General features: G+C 35.0%; 1 protein-coding gene across 1 annotated transcript; it reads right to left on the reverse strand.

Moving 5' to 3' along the window:
- Positions 1 to 1,680: 1,680 nt before the first annotated feature.
- Positions 1,681 to 11,466, reverse strand: LOC136816442 (dual specificity mitogen-activated protein kinase kinase 2-like). Its single transcript, XM_067072765.1, has 10 exons — positions 11,340 to 11,466; positions 10,991 to 11,222; positions 10,440 to 10,586; positions 10,098 to 10,175; positions 7,879 to 7,930; positions 6,076 to 6,200; positions 5,369 to 5,611; positions 4,854 to 4,915; positions 4,381 to 4,426; positions 1,681 to 2,454 (listed from the first exon to the last, which is right to left on the reverse strand). The coding sequence occupies exons 1-10, from the start codon at positions 11,417 to 11,419 to the stop codon at positions 2,353 to 2,355; spliced, it is 1,167 nt and encodes a 388-aa protein (XP_066928866.1). The 5' UTR covers positions 11,420 to 11,466; the 3' UTR covers positions 1,681 to 2,352.
- Positions 11,467 to 21,952: the final 10,486 nt, after the last annotated feature.

Raw genomic sequence — 21,952 nt, forward strand, 5'->3', positions numbered from 1 at the left:
CAAGTGAGATGAAAATATGATATGTGTTGCCGGAAACAAAGAATTCCATAACATTTTCATCCTTTTGACAATAAGAAACCGTGTCATACTGTTGTGGTAGAAAGTTTTATACTCAAATGCAATCATTATTTTACCAGAAAAAAAACAAACAAATTTATAACTAGAAAAACAACAAACAAACAAATAGCTAAATATAATTCAGCAAAAATTCCAAAAAAAAAAATCTCACAATATAAATTCTATTAAAAACAATTATCAACTAAACAAACTAGGGGTGTTGAGTTCAAAAGGAGAAAAATACCGCAAAACATTCCAATGCTAACTGCTATGGAGAACAATTTGGCAGATGAGATGGAGTTTTTATAAGATACTTTAATAATTGGTCATTTGAAGTAACAAAAATGACGCGTTCTTTAGAAAAAGTAACAAAATTGTTTTATTACTGACTGACGACCAACCAAATCAAATAAGAGCTTGTAAAAACTCCATCTCGTCCCCAATTTGGTGGTGAAAAATAACATGGTATAAAAAATTTCTTCTTCCTTGTATTCGCAATTTGGGCACACTTCTCGAAATGTTGCGAGCCTCGTTCTCAAAGACTTGTTGCTACGGCACTTCAACGTCGTTAGACTTAATTAATGTTTGCAAGCGTTCGCGGTTTTGTATCGAAAAACTATCTTTTGGGAAAACATGTTCCATGTGTAAATTTCGTTTGAAGTCATTATTTCATTGCAAAACGATGCACAAAATGTTGTTGATCTATCTCGAGAAGTGTGTATTGGCATTCCATCATAAGTGAAGACTGATGGTCAACAATGAACTCGACTAAGAGCAGGACAACATTTATTTAAAGACCTTATATAGAAGAAATAACAAGGATGTATACAATTCAAAGAACTCTTCAAAATAAATTTGGCGGTATCATTCTTTTCAGGAGTTAAGGAGAAATTTCTCAAATCATAAGGACTACACGTTGTTTTTTTTAAGAAACACACTTTTAAGAAACATGAGGCTCAGAATGCCTAAAAACTAAGAAACATCTAAGAAACATGCTGAGGCTGAGAATGAGAAAATAACTTTTTTTAATTCGGTTTCTTTTATGAACCTTCCAATCCAGCCTTCCATGAGGCTGATTATGTCAAAAAGTTTAGAAACATGTAAGAAACATTTAAGGCTCAAAAGGCCGATTTCTTAAGAAACATTGAGGCTGCTTGGTAAAACTAGTTTCTTAAAAAAAAACAAAAAAACGTGTAATTATTATTATTATTATATCAGTATAGATAGATTCACTTTAAAAAAGATGGCCCTGACTTTACGTTACTAAAGGGTTGTTTTTTCCTATGGAAAACCGTAGTTGGACAAGAGCTGCATTGGTTCCCTGTTACTCAACAATAACGAGGTTAAGTAAATCGGTAAAATCACGACGACGAACGAAAATTTAACAGGCTAGTGAGTTTCAACCAATTAAATTTCGTATTTTCACTAGCCTTACACATTTTTCGTCCGTCGTCGTGATTATCCTTGTATGCTTAACCTCAGTAATAGCGAGTTCATGTATTCGAGATAAATCGAGGGGGACGGTATAAAGTAAAGTTGACATGTCTCCAAAATCACCGTCCACTTTGCTCGACGACGGTGAAAACATCAAAATACCGTCGTCTGTTTAGGTGAGCAAAGACAATATAGAGCCGTACATCAACTATCGACTTTGTTTTGTATCGATTTCACTTACCGTCGCCCTCGATATCCTCCGATACATTAACTCGGTAATATCATTTCTAGAGGGTTACAATCTATAATTTGGTAAAAAAAAATTGAGGATTGTTAAAAAGGCTTTTCGAAATATCTCTCGTTTCAATTCAATGGTGTTTCGAATTCCACATTTTCCGTAACAGGCCTCTTCAAAACTAATTCATGATATGTACCATTGCAATGTCTTCCACGGACCCAACATCTGATTTGTTGAAAGTGACGTATTGACTGATTTTACGTCATTTACAACCAATCAGATATTGGGTTAGTGATGAAATGTCAGAAGACATTGCAATGGTGCATATCATGAATCTACTACATAACAGTCATTTAGCACTAAAGATGGATCGCGCTACTGAGGAGGCTTGGTATTTTGTCATTTGTCAACCTTTCGTATTTGGTATGTTATTGATATGTAATAGTTTTAGCATGAAAAACTGTCAAGCTTGAGCAAAGGCTAAAACAAAATATTATTCCATTTAGCATTACGTCATGTCTTTTTCTAATGCTCTCATTGTACACGTTACTACACATGAAGACTTTATACCATTTTGTTCGATTGTTGATTACTCAGCAAATATAATTGTTGGTGAAAGCTTGTTACACATTGGTAGGTCGTCCAGGGTCATCGAGGCGTTGGACCCATCCGGCGAAATCTATTTCATCTATCTGTTCTTCAGCTCCTTTAACCCATTGATGTTCCTGAAAAAGTTAAAACAATTTTTTATTTAAAGGCCCTCTTACACGGAGCAATAATGAATTACACGTTTTTTTTTTTTTAAGAAACACACTTTTAAGAAACATGAGGCTCAGAATGCCTAAAAACTAAGAAACATCTAAGAAACATGCTGAGGCTGAGAATGAGAAAATAGCATTTTTAATTCGTTTTTTTTAAAGAACTTTCCAATCAAGGTTCCAGAAATATACATACATAACAGTTTGAAACACTTGAGAAAGTCAAAAAATCTATATAGAAGATAGGAAAGTACCGTAGATTAGTCAATTACACTATTGTATTATGGACATGCGTCCTTTAAGCTTGACAAAGTTTAGAAACATGTAAGAAACATTTAAGGCTCAAAAGGCCGATTTCTTAAGAAACATTGAGGCTGCTTGGTAAAACTAGTTTCTTAAAAAAAAAAAAAACGTGTAAGATAAGATTTAAAATAATCACGAAACGATAATCTTATCTTATTGTGTCGTGTATCAAAGTTTAAAATAATAAAATCATTATCTTGATGACGTCGAACTCCCATTGTTCCGATTATTGTAGAGAAGTCGATTATAATCAAACTAGTTTGATTATAATCGACGAGCTTACGATATTCAAAACAAAAGAAAGGAAGAAAAATCTATTGATTTGGCTATGTAAACAAAAATATTCCATTCATTTGATCATTCAGCTAGTGTGTTTTGTGTTGTATTTTTTTTGTGAAATTATTAAAAAGTGATAGAAGACACAAGTTCATTTCTCGAACTTGGCTAGCTACGGTTATACGCATTGTTTCCTCGATTTTGTTGCAATTCGAGGAAAGCCAAGTCAGCTAAATTTTGCTCACGCCATGCTCCTTCAGTTACTTAACCAGTTTCTTCGTCGACTTCGTCGATAAAGCCCTCTGGTGTATAAGAGTCGCTTGAGATTTCCATAAGTATATTATGAATAGCAAGTGAAGCTAGTGTGATCGTTACAGCCTTGTCAGGATCAAGTGGGATTTTGTTCAAAAGGATTCAAAATCTACTTGCCAAAATGCCAAGTGCATTTTCAGTAACTCTCCGGAAACGAGATAAACGATAGTTGAACACACGACTTCTAAGTGTAAGGCCTTGTTGACTGTAAGGTTTTAGACAGTGAATACCCAAAGGAAAAGCTTCATCTCCAACAAAAACATAGGAAACAGGTACTGATTTATGATTGATGTAATTGGGATCGTTAGAACTTGGCAGTAATCTTGGCTCGGGAATACCTAGATTACCGCTTTCTAATGCCTTGTAGAAGGAACAATTTCGATAAAAGCCCCCGCCGTCACTCAGCCAACTTTTTCTCTTTTCTTCACTTTTCTTTTCAAAAGTTCAGCACTACAAACGATCACAAGAGCTGCACAAGTAGCAGCACAAACCTTCTCCTGCTCATCTATTATTGTAAAGCAGGACTATTGCTCTGTGTATCAAATCAAAAATATTTAGAAAATATAATATTGATTATTGTTATCTTTACGTGTATGAAAATGTAAAAATAATAAATTCTTATCTTATCTTAATTGATTATTGCTCCGTGTAAGAGGGCCTTAACAAGGGTTAATCAGCTGGTTTAAGTGGATTCCTTCTAATGCTCTGAGCAAAACCTCAAATAATTTTTGTCTATTTTCCAAGCTACAAATTTTTGACTTTTAGTAAGAAAACAATATAACTTCAACATAAGAACGAGTAAGAACCCATTTTATAAAATTCTTGACTTTGGAAAATAGTTAGACAAAAATACTTGAAGGTATTCTCTAATTTATTTAGTTCATTTAAAGCCAAACTTGAGCTGTGAACTCACTCCTGTCAAAATTATAACAAAACCTGTTGGTCAAAAAAACAAGAAACTGAAAACCAAGAGAAGGCAGAACGCTCTCTTAAAAAACAAACCATTAAATCTTTCAAGTCGGCTCGATCATTCGGATTCTTCTTTAAGCTGAATGGAAAAAAGAAAAAGAAAATACGTTTGAGTTTGATCCAGTGGTCAAAGCAGGGTTTTTCGAACTTTTGGTAAATCATTCATGTATTCTTTTGAGACAGAAACTGAGGCAGAAATCCGTCTGAGACGAAAGAACTTATAACATTGTTGAACACCATGTCTAAAATTTGATATTCTTCTAATGTTGTGGTAGCTGCCTCACTTAACTGCTATCGGTATAGTCCAGGTCAATCGCACATTGATCTCCTTCTTAAGCATTACGCTTTAGGCCGCTAATAAGCGAGTTTATGCTTATGCAAGAGTTTATATCCAGTGCAATATTTTGAAATTACCATACTAGTGCCTAGTAAATAACTATCTAAAGAATTTCGAATAGATAAAAAAAGAAAGCATCAGGGTCGACCGGGCTGATAATATTACTTACCATAAGTTAATAAAGTCGCAAAATTCGTTTGAGAAATAGGATTTCGGTAGTGTGGGTGGTTCCTGTAAGGTGCGAAGAAAGTCGTTGAAAGATATTAAAAGAACCAAGAAAAAGTATTAATCAAACATAAATTGTCAAATATTAAAACTTAGGTTTAGTAACCAGTTTAGGTTAGGATATCTATTTTCAAAATATCGAAACTCCCAGCACTTTGGGACATTTTTTCGGCCGCACGACGTCGGGAAACGTTCTAATTTTTTAGTGGGTCCCCCCCCGGTAAATACAATTATATTTTTATGAAATCATTTAAGAAGACTGAGTTAAAACTGGCCATTCAAAATCAAGAGTCCAAGGTCAATTACCCAAAATAGACTAGGAAACAAATTAATAACTAAAGGACTCAAGTTATCAGGTTAGATTTTGATAATATGGTAGGCGAGGTAAAGTAACCAGTTTTATAAGCACGCAATTAGTTTCCTTCCTAAGCCTGTTATTATAAAGAAGTCAAATCTTACCTCATTTACAATATAATCTAAAAGCTCAAAGATTGCCATCGCCTTTATTTCCACGCCAGCTGGGGCGGCCGCACCGGGTGGGACCACAACGCCCCCTTTGGCGTCACCACGCAGTATTTTTGTAATATCATCTGAAGTCATGCATGGAATTGGGTAACGGCCGATGGCTAATTCCACTAGACTGAGTCCCAGGCTCCATAAATCTGAGCGGACGGAATATTTTGTTCCCTGTAATCGTTCAGGCTGTTAAGAAAAATAAGAAGAGAAATCTTTTACATAAAACGAAAGACATTAAACAAGAACTGAGGGGCGAACACTAGATCTGGACCCAAATTGAACTTTGCAGTAAGGGTCATTCGAAGAGATTCTTGAATTTTGGTTGTCTTGAAAAATTCAACGTACTTGGTGATGCATAGAAGATGGACAACAAAATTAGCCCAGGTTACTACTTTAATCAAGCTTGGCACGTACTTAATTTGATTTGGCGGATGACTGAAACGCTATTTATTTCGGCGGAGACTTAGTCGATTCGCTTTAAATATATGCACACTGCTATCAAATCCCCCAAATTTAACCCCCACCAAAATTAATAGACCAAAGGGGAATATCTCAAAAAAATTTGCTTCATAATGAGATTGAGAAGGCCTCTTCTATCTCTTTTTGAGACGGCAGAACTTTTGAGTACTGAGATTAATGTTGAAACATACCGACATGTATGAACGAGTACCAACAAACGAGTTTGCCATTGAATCGATTAGTTGACCACTAACACCAAAATCACACAATTTGATTTCACCTCTCGTGTTTACCAATATGTTCGATGGTTTCACGTCTGTAAAAGCAATTGAAAACTATTCTCGACACAATACAAAGAATGTATACAGAGTTTAACAATACAAAGATTTCGTTACGGTGAAGAAGTTACTAGAAACATTTTTAAATAACTAATTTCTTGGAAGAGTGCTGACTTTGGGTTGGATGACATGTTATATATACATGGAAAGGGAAAGCAATCATTGAAGCATGGCGCCCCCAACGAGTTAGGGCCCCTTAAGAAATTGCTTTGAGTTAGGTACCCCCATTCAGCCGATAATTTTTTTGAATTGACACCTTTTGTATACCAGAAGATTGTAATCAGTTATGAGTGTGAGTGTTAAACAGTTAAACAGAGCCAAAAAAACAACTAGCTATCATGTTTGCTTACTCTTATTCGGAGGTTTTAGCTTCTCTATGCTAGCACGATGCGAGAAGCGCACTCGCATGAGAAAAGCTTTGTTTTTATGCTATAAAGATGGCGGCTATAAATAAAAACAATCACATTTGAAAAATATAGCAAAAGATGACGTGATGGAAAACAAAAGAAACAAGAGAATCGGAAGGGGAAACTGGGTGCTGGGGTAAAACAACTGAATAATTTGAAAATTTTGAAATATTCAATTTGGAAAACATACACAGCCCCAAGAGCCTCCATCAAAACAGCTAGCTAACCCCAATGAATAGGTAACCCCAAAGAATTGCAAAATATTAGCCCCCAACCCCAACCTGGCTTAGGTGCCCTTTAGATTTCTGGGGGGAGGCTGAAACCCTGGCAATACAGGATCTTTGGAATAGCATTGGTTTGGAAAATACATCATTTCAGGATGTGGGGAGGCTGTTGATAGATCTTTCCTCTCACATCTGCTTCTGGCCTCATTGCCAATTGTAGAACAATCCGACGTTTAACCGTCCCTTTATAGTAGGAGGCCAAATAGGATCCATGGCATCTTTTCTAGAGCGCAATCAAATGTATTTTCTCCGAAGTTGAATGTATTTGAAGTCATTTTTGCAGGGGTCACTGCTAAGGCCTGACAATAATTTTTATGGGCCAAAGTCAGCAGGCCCAACTATAAAGGAAAAAAGTGGGAAAAAAGCTGACGATTTTCAAACGCCAATTCCATGGAAACGATTAATAATATTGGGTAGAGCATGATATTCTGAGCAAAAAATTATAGTACAAAAATCTGATAGTCATACTCAAGCAAACAAAAAAATACGGCTGCCGCCTACAGTTCTAAATACTGTCAGTTCGATAATGATTTAGAAAAATCTTATGTCTTTGGTTCTTACTATAACACATGTAGAAAAATTTTAACTATGAGGAAGCAAACGCACAAAGTTGCATTCTGACAAAGGACATTGTACAATCAAAATTACTCCTTGCCCGAACCAAAAATCATAATTTTCAAGCAAAAGCAACCCTGAACGGAAATTTTTCTTGTCTAACTCACTTGAAATCATTATTTCAGGCCATGACATTAATAGTCAAACGTATGCACGGTTCAACTGCAGTAGCTTCACAAATAATTTATAGGCAAGATTGTAGCAAAACATTACTATTAAAAATTACCCCCAAGATATTCACCGAAGAAACAAGTGTGCCCAATTTCAGCCAAATCCGACCACAGCCAAATGGGACACACACAGACATTCTCAGATTCTAAACCCAACGAAAGTTGAGAAGAAAGTCTCACCTCTGTGTATAATGGAGTGTTTTTCACGTAGGTAGGCTAGCCCTTTCAGCACCTGAAATAAACAAAATAATGAAATATTATTGAAGGATTACACGTTTTATTTTTTTAGGAAAAAAACTTTTAAGAAACAAGAATGCCTAAGAAATATGCTGAGGCTGAGAATGAAAAAATAACATTTTTTAATTTGTTTTTTTAAAGAACCTTCCAATCAAAACAAATGTTTTTTTTTCTTTGCATGAAAAATAGGCCGATTATGTCAAAAAGTTTAGAAACATGTAAGAAACATCGAGGCTGCTTGGTAAAACTAGTTTCTTAAAAACAAGTAATACTTTAATGGACCTACCTATTTATAAAACGAATAATTAGAATTTAATGGAAGTAATGTATAATTTTAAATTTCGATTTATATATCTATTGGAACGGAGAAAGCAATTAAGAAACGCATCGATGTTTAACGGTGAAAGAAAAATAATATCGACACTTTAATCAATCATTCAGAGAAAATTAAAACTGAGAAAATCTCAAAAAACCGCTTTTTTCGGGACATTTCCGGTTCTAGCGGCCGGAAAAATTTCTTTTTCGAAAATTGGGCTCTGTCACATTTTGGGCATTGCCCATTTTACATCATTGTGCAAAAAAATCATGAAAATCTGTCGAGTATAAGTTGAAAAAATGAAGAAAACCGTTTTACGCCGGTTTTCGGCTGTTCCGGCGATTTTTAAGGAGTTCCGGATTCAAAGGATGATTTTTTTGGAAATCAAACGATGCTAAGTTTTGGGGCATCATCAAAAGAACATTTTTCTGTAAAGAAACAATTAAATAAGTTGAAAAAAATGTGACGGAAATGTGAAAAAACGACGATTTCCGGCACATTTCCGGTTCTACAGACCGGCAAAAATTTTTTTTCGGCAAACGGTTTTCAACACCTTTTGGGCATCATCATAAAGAACATTTTTCTGTAAAGAAACAATTAAATAAGTTGAAAAAATGTGACGGAAATGTGAAAAAAACGACGATTTCCGGCACATTTCCGGTTCTACAGACCGGAAAAAAAAATTTTTTTTCGGCAAACGGTTTTCAAACACCTTTTCGGCAGTACTAATGTGCATCTATGTGCAAAAAATCGCAAAAAACTAATGATAAAATCTCGAGAAAATCTCAAAAAACCGCTTTTTCGGGGGACATTTTTCCGGTTCTACCGGCCGGAAAAATTTTTTTTTCGAAAATTGGGCTCTGTCACATTTTGGGCATTGCCATTTTACATCATTGTGCAAAAAAATCATGAAAATCTGTCGGAGTATAAGTTGAAAAAATGAAGGAAAACCGTTTTACGCCGGTTTTCGCCTGTTCCGGCGATTTTTAAGGAGTTCCGGATTCAAAGGATGATTTTTTGGAAATCAAACAATGCTAAGTTTTGGGCATCATCATAAAGAACATTTTTCTGTAAAGAAACAATTAAATAAGTTGAAAAAATGTGACGGAAATGTGAAAAAAACGACGATTTCCGGCACATTTCCGGTTCTACAGACCGGAAAAAAATTTTTTTCGGCAAACGGTTTTCGACACCTTTTCGGCAGTACTAATTGTGCATCTATGTGCAAAAAATCGCAAAAAACTACTATGATTAAAATCTCGAGAAAATCTCAAAAAACCGCTTTTTTCGGGACATTTCCGGTTCTACCGGCCGGAAAAATTTTTTTTTCGAAAATCGGGCTCCGTCACATTCGAGGGTTTATAGTAATGCACCTTTGTGCAAAAAATCAGAAAAATTGAATGAGCCAATCTCGAGAAAAGTTGGTAACTAACTAACTAACTAACTAACTAACTAACTAACTAACTAACTAACGAACACGGGTTAATTTATAGGACCTCCACCCCACCGGGGTAGGTCCAAAAAACGTGTACTGAAAAATCAATACCTGTTAAAAAAACAAAATAAGGTATTCTAACAGGCAACTCTTATGTTGCTCAGTATACGTGAGTTGTTAAATGGTATGCGAGTCAGAAGTCTAATTTACTTCCTATCCAATTATGGTTGGCAAAAAAATTATTTTATTTTAGATCCTTTTTCCCATTGGTGGCATAGGGAAATTAATTTGAAGTGAAACTTCAAATATTGCCTTTCCTGAAAGAACTCAAGAAATAATTGTCGAATTTAGCATCGATTAGTCTTTTTGTCTGAAGCTTGGAGGTGATTGGAAGATTATACATGTACTTACACAATAAGTGACAACGCCTAAAATCTTTTCAGGTATTCTTTCAGCTTTCTTTACGACAACATCTAGAGAACCACCATCCTGGAAAAAATTAATTGAAGAAATGAGTAAAAAACAAACAGAACACCATGCTGTTCTTATTATTTAATTATACGAAGATCAGTACACACCCTTCTGTCAAGCAAAACAGTAAGTTATGAAAAATGATACATCATTTATTTGCAAGTAAAGGAAGGTTCTTTTCTTCCTTTTTATACAAAGTGATACACCCTCCTGTTATTCTAACATGGAAAACGAGCACATTATTGGTATTGAACAATAAAAACATTTAGAGATTTTACAAACCATATATTCCATACAAAGTGATATTTCTCCATCATTTTGGAATGCACCGTAAAAACCAACTATGTAGGGTGAATTACATTCATGTAATACTTTCAGCTCTCTCATAATTTGATTTCTAATGGCTGGTTTGATTTCCAGTCGTATCAACTGAAGACATTGAAGCAAAAATAAGAAAAATGATTAGATTAGACTCCCCTTTTAAAAATTGGGATAAATTTTTTTTCAGCAGCTAATTTTTTTTCAGAAGCTAATTTTTTGTTTTTTACTTTTGTATTAAGGTGTCAACTATTGTGGTCAATCTGGGAGAACATACAAAATTAGAAAAGAGGCAATATCATTGTTCCTCTAATGCTTATTACTACAATGAGAATTCTAGTTAGAAATCTCAACTGGAGGGATTTCATTTTCAAAACTGAACAGTTCCAGCACTTGTCTCACACTGGTTTACAATGTCACCTGCTAAAATTGGTCCATAGAATAGAATTTTCACTAATTCTCGAAAGTAAAAATTTGGCAAAAAATACATTTTTGTAAAATAGAAAAAGTCAAACCTTCCTAGCCATTATAAGATTAGTTGGTATATGTTTCATTTTCATAACAACGCCGCCATTCCCTGCACCAAGTTCTTCCATTCTTTCAAAGTCTCCATCTTTAATTTCTGACCCAATTTTCTGTTTGTCTCTTAAAAATTCTTCTAGCCTTGATTTCTGATCCTCGTTAACATCTTCCAAATTCAAATCACCAAGTTTCAAATCCAATCCATCTTTACCTTTGCCGTCAGGACTAAAAAACAAGATTGAAAGGTATATCTTAAGCTTTTTTATGGTCAAGAATTTCTTAGAATTTTTAAGGTTTATGTAAATAAATGTATAAATGCTAAAAAGGAGATAATTCACTTACTATGGTGGTCCAGCCACAAGATCTTCCTGAACAGTATTCAAGTTCAAAGCTGCCCCTTTGAATTTTTTCATTCCTGTCATTCCTGTTTTTTTTTTCTTAAAAAATTAAAAAGGAAAATTTTGAAGGTTTGGAGGTAGGGTCAGTTGGCAAACCAACCAACATTTTTTTTAAATTCAGGCTTATAACAATGCTGAAGGGAAAAATTCAAAAATCTTCAATTATGAAAACACCATTCATTCCTCAAGGTATAAGGGAAATGAAAAAATGAAAAATAAATGGAAACCTGTCTAAAACGCGGTAACCACAAAACTGAAAAGAAAAATGGATCCAAGATGTCCAATATGCAACTGTGCTGAGGAAAAACAAGTCATAGATTGACTGTATGTGATGGATGTTCAAATTAGTGGTGATGTCAGCACCAAACAATATGATGAGTTTAAACTTCTGGAGGAATTTGATTCGTTGTATCCAAAATGCAAAGCACCCCCAGAACCACCAACTACAAACAATATTTTGAATACAAATGAAATTTCTTTTTGAATTACCATCTCAAGAGCTAATTGTTACTGAGGAAACAAAATTGGCTTTCCTTGAGGTTACTATAATGACATAAAGAATACCGTGGATTGCCAATTGCCTATTCAAACATCAAGGGATCATATCCAGAGTTAGACCAGATAAAAGTAATGCTGGAAGATACTCTGATTGATATTCTCAACATATCCGAGACCCATTTATAAAGCGGTATCTCTGATGATGAAGTAAGAATAAACAAGTGATACTTTTATGGACCTACCTGGTTATGCATTTTAACACATATATAATTTACGTGAGCGTGACCATTAAACAATCATTCAGAACACAAATAACAAAAAAACGTTTAGAAACCAAAATTTCATGCTCTTGAAATATTCTTTCATATTCAAGACTTCGTGAGCAAAAAAACATATCTCATAAAAAAATTCAGTAATTTTGAAAACATTGATGTATGCTTATTAATAGTGATTCTTATAGATAAACATGCGTTTTTTGAGCTGAAAAATTTTTTTTTTACAAAAATCTGCTTGAGCCATCTTTTACCTACTTTCATGCAAAAAGGCAGAAAAAAACAATGATCCAATATCTCACAAAGTCCAAAAAACCCTTTTTTAGCCGTTTTTAGCTGAAATTTACCCCAAAGATTTTGTTCCAAAAATCGAGCTCTGTCACATTCGAGGGTTTATAGTTATGCATCTTTGTGCAAAAATTCATAAAGAATGAAAGAGCCAATCTCGAGAAAAGCTAATCCTAAGTAATTGTAATGTGCTTATAAAAAATATCGAGTTTGGCCAGTTTTTCTATAAAAACACGTCAAGCAACCAAAATTTCATATCTAAACACACATATTCATTAAAAGTAAGCCCTCATGAGCAAAAAAAACATCTATCTCATAAAAAAATTGAATAATTTGACTACAAACATTGATGTATGCTTATTAATAGTGATTTTTATAGATAAATATGCGTTTTTTGAGCCAACAAAATTGATGGTACCCTACTTTCATGCAAAAAATCAGAAAAAATTTAATGATCCAAAAGTCCAAAAAACCTGTTTTTTAGCCGTTTTTTGGCCCAAATTTGCTCCAAAATTTTTTCTCCAAAATCAGGCTCCGTCACATTCGAGGGTTTATAGTTATGCATCTTTGTGCAAAAAATCAGAAAAAACTAATGAGCCAATATCGAGAAAAGCTAGTAACTAACGAAAGAACAAACAGACGAACATACAACGGTTAATTTATAGGACAGCTCCACCGGGGTAGGTCCAAAAACTATGAACTTCTCTGACGAGATTTACTTGATTTATTGATTTACCAAAAGAAACTCTCAATGGCATTGAGTACCTATGAAGCATTTGTTTATAATGACCTTGAAATACTTTTGCTTGAATGTACAGAATCGTAAAAAGATAGTGTCATGTCTGTATCAACCTCCATGAGACAGAGCCACATTTTTGGACAAATTCGATCAAATTATTAGCTTGATAAATGAGAAACAAACTAATTTCATCATTCTCTGTGACTTCAATATTGATCTTATTGGTGATATCAACAGTGCTGTTTTTCATTTCAACCTTTTGCTGAAAAGACACCAACTGTGTAATATATATACCAGGCTGGAAATGGTGCACAGTACGCCAAATATATTTTTGGAGTGAGGCAGTAATTTCATAGTGTCCTTCAGGGTCTCTTCCCCCCCCCCATGCCTAGAATGAAAATTTTCCATCCCCCCCTCATTTTTCCCCACCCTGCCTCCAAAAATTTTTCTGTCCCCCCCCCTCAAGCATAAAATTAAAAAGCTGTAATTTGATGAACTTAACGCTTATTGTTTTCCCTAAGGTAGTTCTAATTCAAGAATATATGGAAAGGTTGGTTGTTTTTAAACTAAGCATTATGCTATATCATCTCATAAAACCAGATGTTTTTCAATTTTGAATTGATTTTGGTGAGTTCCCCCCCATGCCTGGAATGAAAATTTTCCATTCCCCCTCCCTCGTTTCCCCCCCCCTGGCTTCAAAAAAAATTCTTTCCCCCCTATACGTCCTTTTGACCTCAAAACCCATTCCCCCCTGAATCCAGGGGGGACACTATGGTAATTACTTTTGGCGTATTCGCATAACGAGCGGTATAAAGTAAGGTATTGGCGAAAGTCGAAGCTTTTCAAGACGAGAGGAGCACCACCATCCTAACGCCCGATTTCTTTATGCTAGGATTAAGCTCCACCTTTCTCTCGACTGCCATATAACGACGTAGAGTGTAAATAGAATATAAAGCTTATTTGGAGCAATTTTTAAGCATGAGAAAATCAAATATCCAAGGGTTTTTGGTTTTTGCTGTAGATATCTATCAATTTAAAATAATAACAATTTGGCGTGGACTTTGCATCGTTTCCACACTGGGCAATATAATTAAAGAGCAGAACCGTATTTATAACAGAAATTTCTGCCACACTAATTGACCACATCATCATACCAAAACAATGTTAACCTAAGATTCAAAATGTCCATGCCATTGACCCAGGGCTATCAGATCACCATATTATCTATTGCTCAGCAGATATTTTGACAAACAAGAACAGACCAATTTATAAAACAGCTAAGGATATAAGGACAGCACCTTGGATGATATATGTGATATCTTTGATTATGTTGATGATGCTGTGTCAATGGGAAGGACGTTCAAATTGGTTGTAGACTCCCATATTCAAGAGGGAAAAGTTAAGGTACAAGTCAATTCCCACCCATAGGTAGACAGTGCCATTTGAAAGCACCTTATTAACAATATTGTTACAAGCTTTCTAAGATCAGCTCAAAAGACTGGCAAAGGTTCACATGAGTGGAAGATCTACTAAAGCTAAAAACTACTGTACTGAGTTAGGTAGACTAATAAGCAAAAATTGACCCAGATTGACCCCCTAAAAATCATAGCTTTGTGGGGAGCAGATTTTGAAAGCTACCGTCAACTGCTCTAACTTGGGACAATTGGTCGAAACATGGGACTGTTGCATATCTGGTCTGTATTTTCACTTACTGTAAAATCGAAAGAGAAATCGTGTATTTTTCAATACCCCCTTCCTTAACTCAAATCAAATGCCTTTGGAGGTTCGGTGAAACGGTTGGGTGTTTAAGATAAAAACAGCAATTATTGCTCTTTTCTGTAAATGAAAATTGCTGTTTTCGGCAATTATTGCCGTTTTTGGAAATAAAAGTTGAATTTATGAGGGTTTATCTAAAGAATCCTGCATTACTAAAAATAGACAAAAAGAACGACAAATTTCATAAAAAACTACATATTTCCCTGTCCACATGTGGTTTAAAAGAACGACAAATTACGCATGTGTGTTACAATGCAGGATTCTTTAGAGGAACAGATTGTATTATTGAACACATGGTATTTGACACCCTCGCAATAAATAGGTCCACTGTGCCTTGTTCAGTTTTCTTTTCAACTTGTTTTTGCCGGGAATGCAGATAGCAAAATTCAGTTATATTAAACAAACTTACGACAGGAGTTTTGTTTTCTCTTTCTGACTGTGTTTCGGCATCGATGCAGGATCTTAGACTAGCGTCCGAGATTCAGAAAAGGCCTTAAAAATGGTTTTCGTAGGGCACCCCTTAGATCAGGGCAAATTTTTAATATTATGCTCCTAATAGGGTGTAGAATTGACAAAAAGAATTTGCCCTTCGAATCTCCTGCAGTTTTCGAGTGAATCGATTTTTAGTTAATTAATAGAACTTATCAAGGGTCCCCCCTTTACTAACGGTTTTTTCAAAGTCTGAAAATCAAATATCTGACGCTACCAACAGATTCAGGGTGAAAATTAGATAAAGAAAATGGGGTTATTTGTTAAGTTTCAATCACCTGGTGCCGAGAAATGGCATTTTTAAGGTGAAAAATTGACGTTTTTGGCGTTTTCCGATGACGTCAGCATTTTTCTGAGAGCATTTTCAGAAAAAAATCATTCCCACAGTTGGATAGCCCTGAATTAGTAGTATCCGAAAATGGTATGGTTTGTCAACTTTCAATGTTCTGATCTTGAGATATTTCATTTTTAAGGTGGGTAAATATGCTGAAAAACTGCTGACTCAGCAAAAAATATCGACAATTTACAATATTTAAACCAAAATATCTCGAGATCTAGACATCGAAAACTAACAAACCAAATTTGTATGTTGTAAAAAAGCAATTACAATGGGCTGGGCATGTAATGCGTATGCAGTGGGAAAGGTTACCGAGAAAAATGATATCTTGTTGGGTTCGATCTAAAAGGCCCAGAGGTTGTCCAAAGTTTACATATGGTAGATCAATTTCTAAATGTTTGAAAAAAGCTGGTATTGATAAATGTAATTGGTATGTGATTGCCTCTGATAGACTGAGATGGTGGAAGTTGATTAACAATATTTCGTAGATTTTTATTTTAATAGCAGTCATTTATTCTTTTGTTATTTATTTTCATTATTTATTTTTATAGTTTATGTAGTATATTGTGCAGTGATCTCTGACTTAGGTTAGAGCCTATTCCCATTTTTGGGAAGGTGTATGTCTTGTCTTGTCTAGGAAAACAGGCTGCATCGTTTGAGGCGTGTGATAGCACGCGCACACCTCCACACACACCTAAAATCTTTGAGGAGAGTGATTAATCACACGCCATAAATTTGGATTTTACTACTTAAAGTTATGCATAGCACTCCTTATCACACGCCTAAAGTACTTTTTAGGAGTGCGATTGACCACACGCCTGGAATTTTCAAATGACAAAGCCTGGGAAAACTTATTAGTAATTTCTAAAATTCCTAATTTTCATTAGTTTCGGGCTCCGGATCAGCAAACTTTTTAGCCTTGGGGGTCATTTTGGCCTATTTTTGCCTCAAAAATGACAAAATGAGCCTTTTCCATTTTGCTTTTATTGTTATTGGTCAGCCCCGGTGACCCTTCAAATCTCTTTTTTCCAGCGTCTCCAGTCTTGCTTTTTATTCCGATTTATTGGTATAATTCCGATTTCATTATGATTTAGTTATCGGGAAAACTTTGGCGCAAAAAATATTTTTCCTTGGAAGAGAAAAGAAACACATAACTTCATTAAATTAAATAAAAGATTTGCGCATAATAATAAAATATCACTATAATTAAAAGAAGAAAGTGAGAAATGATTTTTTTTTGTTTATTCAATAAATTGAAAGAAGCTATTCAAATTGCATTGTAAATAAATAGAGAGTGTAAAAGAAAGTTTTTTATGATTGGTTTTGAGGCTTCTTGTCTGGAGAGTTTTTGTGTGTAAGAAAGGAACGTCAAAGTGTGGCGTAACATGAACTTAGAATCGTCATAACTTTTGAATGAGTTATCGAAACTGGACGGAATTTCCTAAGCAGCTTCCTCAATATAAAATGCCCCGATTCATTCACATTATACTAGGTTCAACACGCCATTTAAATCAATCTGAATCAATTGACTATTCTTTTCAAGTGGTTATACACGCTTTTTTTATAAGAATATATACACTTTATAAGAATGTCCATGATGAAAATGACCAAAAAATTAAGAATATTGCTAAGATTATCACCATCATGGAATTTTACTACTCAAGCTAAGAATGCCATTTTTACAGTTTTTAGAGCATTTTCAATTATATAAATTTGTCAATTACCCCCAAGTAAGGCTCAATCCTTTCACAAAAATGTCAATTTAAGCTTGAGACGTATGTACGAAATGTTAAGTCTAGTTCTAACCTAAGAATGCTGTAAGAATATTTTAGGATGATTTTCCCAAAAAAGTTAAGAATATCCTAGATGGGGCCCTGTCTACTGGTGATTTTTTCTGAACTCGATAGTAATTTTTATCTCATGTGAGCTTTGTGAAATGGGGTAAAAATTTGTATGGGTCCAGACTAAGAATATCCATGATGAATTTGATTTACACCATTCTTATAAAAAAACCGTGTACTAGACAGCTAACTGTGCCCCGGGGGAGGCACTCAGGCAAAATTGGGTACGGGACGTGCCTTTCGTCAAGGTTCCTTTTTTAGGCTCTGAAGATATCTGACAGGTTCCCAAATTTACTTATTTTCAAGATGTGTATCTGACAGAGTCGATTTCTTATTATTTTGGACAATTTTCAGGGTGCAAAACAGAAAATCTTTCAAATTTTCGTCTACTTTTATTTTCAGGGCGAAAATGGGAAAATTTTCAATTTTTCGTTCTGACCAGGGTGCCAATTTTGCCAAAAATTCATATCTGACAGGGTCCACTTTTCAAACTCCAGTGGCACGTCCCTGTCGGCCGTCAAGGTCAATGCCCCCCCTGGAACCGTGCACACTCAACTTTAAACGAAGGGCGGCCTTGACTGGAGAAAAAATAAATAAATCAACATAAAAATGCCAAAAATGAACAAAAGTGACGAAAGCTGCAGTGAACATATTATAAAGCGGCCGCCTCGGATACTTTCTCAGAGAATAAAGAACAGGTTTAAGACATTCTAGCGAAAAGATTTATGTGAAATTCCAAGGATGAAATAATCTATCACATCTCTGTCTGCTTTGGACAAATTCAACTTTGTGTTAAACTTTTTTTTGTCTGAAGTTAAACCAAAATGAGCTTTTCAACCTCTTTGGCTTTAACTTTGAATTAGGCTTCTTGATTGTACTTCCTTCTAATCGTTTTAAGCTTATTGGGCTGACCTTCCAGCGCAGCTGGTTTATTTTGACTTTTAAATTAGGAAAATACCACAAAATGTTCAGCAATACCTTTAGAAAGGAGATTATCATGTCTACCATGTCTATTCGGTTCGTTACCGGGGCAAAATTGGCCTAAATCGGACAATACTTTAAAAAATTTTTGGGGTTAAATTGCTCAAAAATATCAAAAAATACCCTTTTTTTTATTTCTTATTCTGAAAGTACTCCAGTTACTCTACAAGAAAAACCAAAAATGACCCTTTGAAAGTGATTTTTTTTGTCAAAAAAAAATTTCTCGCAAGTTCAGGCCGCCATTATGAAAAATCTGTATGAGTATAGGTCTCAATTTCTTTTCCTGTAAAGTATTCTGGGCCTAGTTTTAGGAAATAGAAAAATTAGCTCTTACAGGTGAGCCAATTTTGAGCAATTTGGCCTCCAAAATGGCGCAAACTTTGCCATGCGGAATGAAAACCTGGTTTTGAGCCATGATTTTTAGTTGACCGGATATTTTGGAGATGATATTTTTTGATTTTCTTGTTAAAAGTTGTGTATATTTTCATGTTATGAAGTTCTAGGTGTTTTATTTCCAACTATTTAAACATAGTTTTATGCCAAAGTACCTCTTTCATTCAATTGTTGATTTTTTCTTGCCGGTAGACCCTAAAATTTGAAAATTCAAATTGCCATAAAACCTGAACCGCTTGGAGTTATGCCAAAAGATTTTGACAGGATGCTCACCTCATTCATACCTACCATATATATAAAAATGGGCCAATTCTGAGAAAGTCACTTCCTAAGTTTCCTCATACTGCCTGATTCTTAAAGATAATGCCAGGCGTACCCAATCGATAACAGCGATTGTCGATTTAATCAATGTCAATCGATAAAAGTCGTTCGTAATCGATGATCGATCGATTACTAATCGATGGCCAATCGATAGGAATTTTATTATCGATTGGTATCGATTTTCATCGATTATAGATTATTATCGATTAGCCATCAATTGTTTAGTTTAGTTTTATTGAATATTTATACAGGATTACGCAAACAGTTACAAGTATCTGATATTACCTTTGGTCCTGTTATAAATCTAAAATAATAAATAAATTATAAGTTAAATAAAAGGCATGCTGGCATAGTTTACGAACGTATTGAATTTGGCTATGAAAAAGCACTTGAAAATTAATTATTTGAATGAGGAGTTAAATTCGCTATGAAAGTAGAAATTACGATGTTAGATCTCGTTTTGATTGAGAGGTGTACGTACTTTCCAATGTTGGAAAGGCATGAGTAAATGATAGTAAGGAAAAACACGAGGCATAACACAGTATGAAAAATAACTGAGGCAAACATAAAATAGAACTAATAGAGAATATATTAAACTAAATATGAAAGGTTATACCCGCAGAAAAACCACGCTGTGATCGATAGATACTTCAAAAGGTTATCTTAAAATTAATGTAAACAAGACTAAGAGTATACATGTATGTGAAGTCTATTAATACAGTATGTCGAGACTGAGAATATTAATACTGAAAAGTGTGACGCAATGTGTAAACTCTGAAAAGGAGAAAGTACCCAAAAACAGTGAAATTATCATATTCAAAATGTTAAAAAAAAAAAAAAAAAAAAAAATAAGACGGAATAAATATTAGATAAAATATCCTAAACGCCTCTCTTTACTATCTCTGGTAAAAGATCATTACGTAGTGTTGTGGTGTTGTAAACAAATTGATACAGAATATTAGGGATATAGTTAAATGTAGCAACGAGAGTGAAAACCAAAGCCTCGCTAGATCCAAAAATAAATTATCCAGAAAAGAGATAGTGTAGTGGCAAGTTAAAGGCTAAGCAGAGGCACTATACTTAAATAAAATTGAAAGTATGAGACTTTATTTTGTTTTTAAAAATATTAAAGTCATTTACGGTTCTCAATTCCACTGGTAGCGTATTGTACAACCTTCCTCCCATAAAGAAGAATCCACGTCGGGCAACTTCTAAACGAATTTTGGGCAGACGAATAAAAGCATTTTGGTTTCGTGTATTGACACCGTGGTTATTTTGTTCGAAATGATTAGCCAGCAACACACTTGCTTTACCCAGCATACATTTCTTCACAAGGCAACATGCTTGACGCTTCATGACATTCGATGTCGGCTCGATAATATGGCGATCTATTTGCCGTTTGTTAATGATCTTTTTAGCCCTGCGATCGATACTGTCAAGGCGGTCGATGCTAGATCTGTTGAGGTTTAGGTTGGTTGATGACCCGTAAAGGATGATAGTTTGTACCATAGCACGAAATATTTGGTAGGCTGCGAATGAAGTTACGTTCGATCGAATTAAAGTCAGTAGCTTTAAACGTGAAGTTGATATCTTAATTGTTTTTTCAAAATGTTCGGATAGTCGAAGCTCTGGGTCGATCAAAATTCCCAGATATTTGTAGCTGGTAGCGTTGTTAATGGGTGTTTCACCGTAGAGTAAATTCAGTTTGGGAGAATCGTGCAATTTCTTAGCGGTGGAAAACAACATCCCCTCAGTCTTTCCTTTTTTCAGGTTAACGATAAGTTCGTTCTCGGTCATGAAGCGTTGGACGTTGTTGAGTTCGGCGTTTAGGATGTCGTTGACTTCTTTGGAGCTTTTCGCCGCAGTGTAGATGACTGTGTCGTCTGCAAACATGATCGTTTTGCAATTCTCAAGACAGTCAGGAAAGTCATTGAAAAATATAAGAAATAAAAGTGGGCCAAGAATGCTTCCCTGGGGGACGCCACAGGTGACCGGTTGCGGTTGGGACATGGCTTTATCATACGAAACAAATTGTTGGCGATTGAAAAGGTAGTCTTGAAACCAGTTCAGCTCAGTCGTCCTGATCCCGTAGGCCGGTAGTTTTTTCAGTAGCAAACCGTGGCTGATTGTGTCGAACGCCTTGGATAAATCGAGTCGTCCACCGACCGGTGGAAAATTGGTTGTCAGAATAGTCATCCAGCCGTCGAAATACTTTATTGTATGAAAATTTGATTGTTATCAATTAAGATCGATTGCGATCGATTGTGCTAATTTTCTGTATGTATGATCGCTACTCGCTAATTTTTGCGGGAAGAAATTTTCGCGGAATTTAATTTCGCGGTTCACAGCTCAAAATTCTGAAGTTTCGCTGGAATTTCATTTCGCGGTTTTCTGAACTCGACCGAGAAATTTTCATACAATAAAGTATTTCGACGGCTGGATGACTATTCTGACAACCAATTTTCCACCGGTCGGTGGACGACTATCCACCGACCGAATAACTATCTCACGTGCGTTTGCGTAGGGTAAAATGGGAAAATGCAAAAATCGAATTTGGCAAAAATTTTTTGAAAAATGACCCTACAAGATTTGAAGATATCTTTTTATTCCATGAAGAGATTA

Source organism: Clytia hemisphaerica, unplaced genomic scaffold (assembly GCF_902728285.1).
Source record: "Clytia hemisphaerica strain Z4C2 unplaced genomic scaffold, Clytia hemisphaerica genome assembly, whole genome shotgun sequence".
Taxonomy (NCBI): domain Eukaryota; kingdom Metazoa; phylum Cnidaria; class Hydrozoa; order Leptothecata; family Clytiidae; genus Clytia; species Clytia hemisphaerica.

What these genes read in the sequence shown, in the direction of transcription:
- LOC136816442 (XM_067072765.1), bottom strand. Translation starts at nt 11,419, where the DNA reads ATGACAGGAATGAAAAAATTCAAAGGGGCAGCTTTGAACTTGAATACT. An exon ending in CTTGTGGCTGGACCACCATA is followed by an intron (nt 11,223 to 11,339) that starts GTAAGTGAATTA and finishes CTTGTTTTTTAG; the next exon opens with TCCTGACGGCAAAGGTAAAG. An exon ending in CACTTTGTATGGAATATATG is followed by an intron (nt 10,176 to 10,439) that starts GTTTGTAAAATC and finishes AATTTTTTCCAG; the next exon opens with GATGGTGGTTCTCTAGATGT.